The sequence below is a fragment of the Monoraphidium neglectum genome (assembly GCF_000611645.1).
Source record: "Monoraphidium neglectum strain SAG 48.87 unplaced genomic scaffold scaffold01725, whole genome shotgun sequence".
Lineage (NCBI taxonomy): Eukaryota > Viridiplantae > Chlorophyta > Chlorophyceae > Sphaeropleales > Selenastraceae > Monoraphidium > Monoraphidium neglectum.
This window is the reverse complement of record NW_014011903.1, coordinates 94-6,166: the sequence shown is the minus strand read 5'-3', so window position 1 is coordinate 6,166 and position 6,073 is coordinate 94. Positions and strand designations below refer to the sequence as shown.

The window sequence follows — 6,073 nt, the reverse complement described above, 5'->3', positions numbered from 1 at the left end:
GCCGCCACCACCGCCGCCGGCGCCGTGCGGCTGGTGTGCAGGGTACCCAGTAACCTGCTGCCGCGGCGGGCCGCCCCGCAGCTGCACGGCCGCCGCCGCGGCCAGCTGATGCGGCGCAAAGCGCTGGGTCGGGGGCGCCGGTGCCGCGCACGCCGCGGCGGCGGTCGCGGACTGGCCGCGTTGGTCCCTCTGGGGGGCGGCATCCCCTTGAAACTGCTCCCACTCGCCGACACCTGATCCTTGTCTGTGTGCTGGCACACTCTTGGGGCGTGGCGCGGGCATGGAACTGCCCGGCGGGTGACGCGCACCAATTGCGCCAGAGGGGCCGGCAGCAGCGCCGCCCTCCGGCGGGGCGTGCACGGCACGCTGAGGCGACAGCGGCGGCGCCTGCGACTGAACGCCGCGTGGTGGTGCCGCGCCGGCCGCTTGCGCTTGATAGTATTTTACAGCCGAGTGCCCGCCGCCGTTGTTGATCCCGCTGCCGCTGGCGCTCGCGCCGGATGCGAGAGCGCTGCTCCTCAGGCTGCCCCGCAGCAGGCCCCCGCTGCTGCTACTAGGGGTGGCGCCGGCTGCAGAGGACGGGGGCGAAGGCGCGGCAGCGTCAGCGGCAGCAACGGGGCCGTGAGAGGCGGGGCGCACTTTGGAGGCGGACGCATCCTGTCGACTCATTTGCTCCTCACGCTCCGGCCACCGCGGTCGCTGCTGCAGCGCGCCCACATCCTGAGGGCCCAGAAACTCGCCCGCATGCGCCACGGCGTGCTTCTCTGGACGGACTTGCTGCGCCCCGGCGCCCCAGCGGCCGCCTGGGCCGCTGCCATAAGCTCCGCCGGGTGCACCATCCCGACCACCGTCCGCCCAGGTTGCCTGATCTTCGGGCGCAACGCGCCGCCCGAACGCATCGCGCTCGGCTGCACGTGCATGCAGCGGTTCCTCAACCGCACTGCAGCGTTGCTCCTGCGCCTGCTGCTGCTGCTGCTGTTGCTGCTGCTGCTGCTGCCACTGCTGGTCGTGCAGAAGCTGCGGCTGTCGTTGCTGCTGTCGCTGCGGCTGTTGCTGCTGCGCAGCCTGCTGGGGCTGGAGCGGCATCGGCGGGTGCGCCAAGTCATGAGGATCCACTGAGGGGTGGTAGAGCGCGCTCCCCATCGCCATTTCCGCCGGCCGCGCCTGCAGCGAGGCTGGCAGCGCCTGCGCAGGCGCCGCCTGCGGTGTCGGCGGCGCCTGCTGGCGAGTGTGTGCGTGGGGTTTGGGCTTCGGCGGCAGCGATGGCGGGGGCGGGGCCGGCGAGTGCTCGATCACGGCTTGCTTCCCTGGGCGGAGGGGAAGGGGGAGGGATTTCGTTGCCTGGGTTTGTCCACGAGAGATGGATCGCCCCAAGGATCCCATAACCTCGGTGACCGAGGCCAGCTGCTAGCAGAGACGACGTGCACAGGCCGATTTCGAACGCTGCAGGGCGGCCTGAAGAACCCCAGGGACAACCAAACCTGTCAACACCCTCACATTTCCCCCAGAGCCGCTTGAACAGGGAGACCTTCTTCCTCCTCTCGGGCGGCGGTGCGGGCAGCGGCTCGCTGTCCTGGTCGACGCCGAGCGCTGCAAGCGGCGGCGACGGCGGCGGCTGCGGCCGCGGCGCTGGCGGCGGCGCGTCGCGGTGCCACGCACCATTGCCGGCTCGGGCGTGGTGCGGCTCCATTGCAGATGCTGCCACTGGTAGGGGCTGCTGCCGGGCGCCCCTGCTGATCCGATGGCCTAGGTTTGGTGCCTGTGGCTTGTAGCGTCGCCTGTGCTCGGCTATCAACTCTGCGCGCTGCTCAGCATTCACATCGTCCGCCCAGTCATCATCTTGCCGCATCCCATGGACTCCCGGGTCTGAAAGAGTCGGGTGGCGCGACGAGGTCCGGCTTGCGTAGATCTACGTGTCGGCGAGATCGCGGAATGTCATGCAATCCAGGTATAAGTATCCAGTATGTTTCTAAAACTGCGGCGCTGGCCTGTTTCGTGCACCCAACCTGCGACATCGACTGCCACACGCTCGCAGCCGCTGCATGATTGCTGCGTGGCGCCAACGCCTCCCCTTGATGACTTGGCAGGGCTGTCTACAGCCATAATGATGCCATCCATGGAGAAGTCCTGGAACTCGTGCCAAGGAGACAGCACTTGCCTTGTGCGCTGATGGACAGCCTCAAGGGAGGGCTAACGCGTGTCCGTCCACAAACAGCAGTGGCCCTCGTTGACAGTTTGGATTCTTTTCAATGGAAGCTCAAGAGTGAGGCAGTGGGAATGGCTGGGCGCTTATGGTTGACATGCATCAAGCAAATTCATACCAAGGCAGCATTGAGCCAGTCGAGGCAGCACGAAGCCAGGCAACGCCCATGTACATGCCTTCGAGAATTGTCTATGACCAAGACATATATTTGCTGCAACTTGAGTTGCTTGGCCAGATGGCAGCACAGTGTATGTAGGGTCCCTGGCACCAGCAGAGATAAGGCCAGACTGGTCTCAGCGAGTGAAACTGCAGTTGACCCGAGTCGGTGTGGCGGTTGACCACGGCGTAGTTGGGCAGGCCTCCGCGTGTTTGGTAACTGCAGGTTCCTTGTGATATTGCGCTGGCGACTTCCGGGCCCCGCGTGTATCGGGCGGAGATCATTGTCACTCTGAGAGAACGGCGGCTCTCCCGTCGCAAGTGGCATACCCTCAAAGTCAACTTTAGAACTCACGCGATTGCATGTTTTGCGTCTCAACTGGACTTCTTGTGCTGTCGCCGCTCTGATCCGACCCTCTCGGCAACCCGGAAACTGTAGCAGGGCCGTGCGGGCCATATTCAGAGAAACAATGCAGCTGCACAGGCAGGCCGCCGGGCAGGCCCAGTGCATGAGGCCTGCGGTGGCACTGCGCACCTGTAGCGGTGCCAAGCGCAGCAGGGCCGTCTCCTGCCGCGCGTCACAGCAGCCGGCGGAGCGCTTCCCGGCGCAAGTCTGCGTCGTGCTTGGTACACAGTGGGGCGATGAGGGCAAGGGGAAGCTGGTGGATATCCTGGCGCAGCAGTACGATGTTGTCGCCCGTGCGCAGGTGGGCCGCCGGTAACAGTGAGAGCAGCCCTGCCGCCGCTGCCGTGACCTGCATGCCCGCCCCAAAGACCAGCTTTCGGCGTGCATGCAGCCCCCATATGCGCTTGGCCACATGCAAAGCCCCGCATGCCGCCATAGCGAATCTTTGTTGGCCGCCGCACGCACCTTTTGCCTGCATGCGTCCCCAACCCCACCATCCGTGCGCGTGGCTCGTCACCCGTGCTCCACCGGCCCGCAGGGCGGCGCCAACGCGGGGCACACCATCTACGATGACAAGGGGACCAAGTACGCCCTGCACCTTGTGCCCAGCGGCGTCCTCAACCAGTGCGTGGGCGGCGCGCCAACGGCGAATTGCAGCCGCATGGGGGTCGGGGGCCCACGGCCCGCAACATGCGCCCCCGGCGATCGCGGGCGGCCGTCGCAGGCTGGCGGGCGGGGGCATACGAATCGTGGCACAGCCCTGGCGGCGCGCCTGAGTGGCCCCGCTTGCATGGCCGCCATGCGAATGGGATGCAGACGCGGCCGCCCGAGGCACCGCCAGCCGCACCCGCTGCTGTGTCCCCGCGGTGGCAGCACTGCCGCCGGCCCGTCCTCGAGCCCGGCGGCCCGAAGGTAACACACCGCTCGGCCCCTCCTCGCCCCCCCCATCCTACAGGGGTGCCACCAATGTGATCGGCCACGGGGTGGTGGTGCACGTGCCCGGCCTTTTCGAGGAGATGGCTGAGCTGGAGGAGAAGGGCGTGCAGCTGGACGGCCGGCTGCTGGTCAGCGACCGCGCGCACCTGCTGTTCGACCTGCATAAGGAGGTGGACGGCGCCCGCGAGGCTGAGCTTGCGGGTGGGTGGTAGAGCCAGCGGGGGGTTGGGGGGGAGGGGAGGGGCCAAAGATGGGGCGGCACCTGGGCACAGGGCGGGGATGGCAGGTGGCTTGCTTGAACAGGATAAGGTGTTGCTGGGAGAATGGTTGGAGGTGTCCATGTGTGCTTGAGGGGCAGAGGGTTGCGGCACGCGCAGGCGTCGCAGGGGTTGTGCTTGCTGCGTGCTGGCGCGCCGCGGCTGCGCATGCCTGGCAGCTGCCTGGAGGGAGACTCCAGGATCAAATAGGGCGTGGAAGCGCAGCCGCCGCCGCACAAGCAAGGGAGGCGCGGCGGGCGAGCCCAGAGTCGAGCGCGCCGGCAGCAGCGAGGGCGTAACGCGTTCGCCCGCTCCGGCCGCCGACACGCCGCAGGCAAGAAGATCGGCACCACCAAGCGCGGCATCGGTCCCGCGTACGCCTCCAAGGCCACCCGCAACGGCCTGCGCGTGAACGACCTGCGGGACCTGGAGTCCTTTGCAGAGAAGTTGCGCAAGCTCTCGGCCGACGCGCTGGCGCGGTGAGCGCAGGCCGGGCCGATGCGGAGGGCAGCGTCGCCTTGGGGAAGCGGGGCCCGAGGACGGCAAGGCGCGTGTGTACATGGCACAGACCACGCGGAGGCGTACGGCGGAGGAGCGTGCGCTGTTGCTGCTGTTGCGCAGCAACCGCTTGACCCTCGCGTCGCCTTCCTTGCGCGGGGCCGCAAAACACAAGCATACAAGCGAGCACCCCCGCCATCATGTGCGTCATCAACCACGCAGCTTCCCTGAGCTGCCGTATGATGTGGAGGCCGACATCCAGGCGTACCAGGGCTACGCCCAGAAGCTGCTGCCCTTCGTCACCGACACCATAGAGTGAGGAGGGGCCCTCACAGTTTAGACGTGTGGGTGTATGTGTATGTGGGCGGGGTGAGATGTGTGTTTTCGTGTCTGTGCACCCTAGTGTGTGTGTGCTGTGTGTGTGTGCGTGCGTGTGTGCGTGTGTGTGTGTGTGTGTGTGTGTGTGTGTGTGTGTGTATGTGTGTGTGTGTTGTGTTGTTCTCTGGACTGGCCACCAGGGAGCCAAACATTCCAACCAGCCGTCACAGCCGCCCCATGCGCGCCAACTCTGAGCGGCGCCTCCACGCAGCCCGCCGCCGACTTACGCCCTCTCCTCCCGCCGCCTGCCAGGCCCTCGACCTGCCGCGAGCGGCCCCCCAGCGACCACCCCCTCTCATCCGCTCCCCCCCCCCTTCCACGCGCGCAGGTACATCAACAATGCGCACGACTCTGGCAAGCGCGTGCTCATCGAGGGCGCCAACGCCACCATGCTGGACATCGACTTCGGCACCTACCCCTTCGTGACGTCATCAAACCCCTCCATCGGTGGCATCGTGTCGGGCCTGGGGCTGGCGCCCAGCAAGTTTGACGCCATCATCGGCGTGGTGGGTCCGCGGGGACGCCTGGGGGGGCGGGTCGACCCTCAGGGTTCAGGGGTTGAGGAGTTGGAGCTTAGATGAGGACGCGGGGCGGCCTCCAGGGGTGGAGGGGGTGGGGGTGCTCTTGCTGCGCATGGTTCGGGTCAGTGCTGCGCGACGCCTGGGCGACAGCGGCCTGTTGAAATCCGTGAGCGTGCGCGTGCAGACGCACGGCCGGCAGCGTCAAATGTAGCACCCCTCGCGCACCGCCGACTCCGCCTGGCCCCGTGCCTTCTTGCTTCCCCCCAGGCCAAGGCGTACACCACGCGCGTCGGCGCGGGGCCGTACCCCACTGAGATCTTTGGGGACCTGGGGGAGAAGGTCCGGGAGGTGAGGGGCCGGCCATGTGGGCAAGTGTGAGGACGTGGGGTGTGTGTCGTTTGGGTGCGTGGGTGCGTGCGTGTGGGTTGTGTGACACGTGTGTGCGTGGGGTATTCCCTGGGTGTTTTCATGCGACGTGTGTGGGTGTTGCTGTTGCGAGCGGAGAAGGAGGGAGGGGGTTTCAGGCAATACAAGACATCACATGGCCTCCTGGGGCAGCGAACCCGCACATTCCGCACACCACTCCTCCAGACGCGAGCAGCCGAAAGAGGCCACTGCCTCTGCCACGGCGCCTGGCAGGCCCTGCAGGCGTGGGAGCCCCGAAAACAATCCAGGGCGTGCCTCACCTTGCACTGTGGTATGCATGCGCCGTCTTGCT

General features: G+C 67.0%; 1 protein-coding gene across 1 annotated transcript; it reads left to right on the top strand.

Annotated features, from left to right (window-relative positions):
* Positions 1 to 2,829: 2,829 nt before the first annotated feature.
* On the top strand, positions 2,830 to 5,733 carry MNEG_8831 (adenylosuccinate synthase; the record flags this gene model as incomplete). Its single annotated transcript, XM_014042696.1, has 7 exons — positions 2,830 to 3,066; positions 3,304 to 3,389; positions 3,721 to 3,902; positions 4,293 to 4,437; positions 4,679 to 4,771; positions 5,163 to 5,340; positions 5,623 to 5,733. 7 exons carry the CDS (start codon positions 2,830 to 2,832, stop codon positions 5,731 to 5,733), a joined length of 1,032 nt encoding a protein of 343 aa, XP_013898150.1.
* Between the last annotated feature and the right edge of the window lie 340 nt (positions 5,734 to 6,073).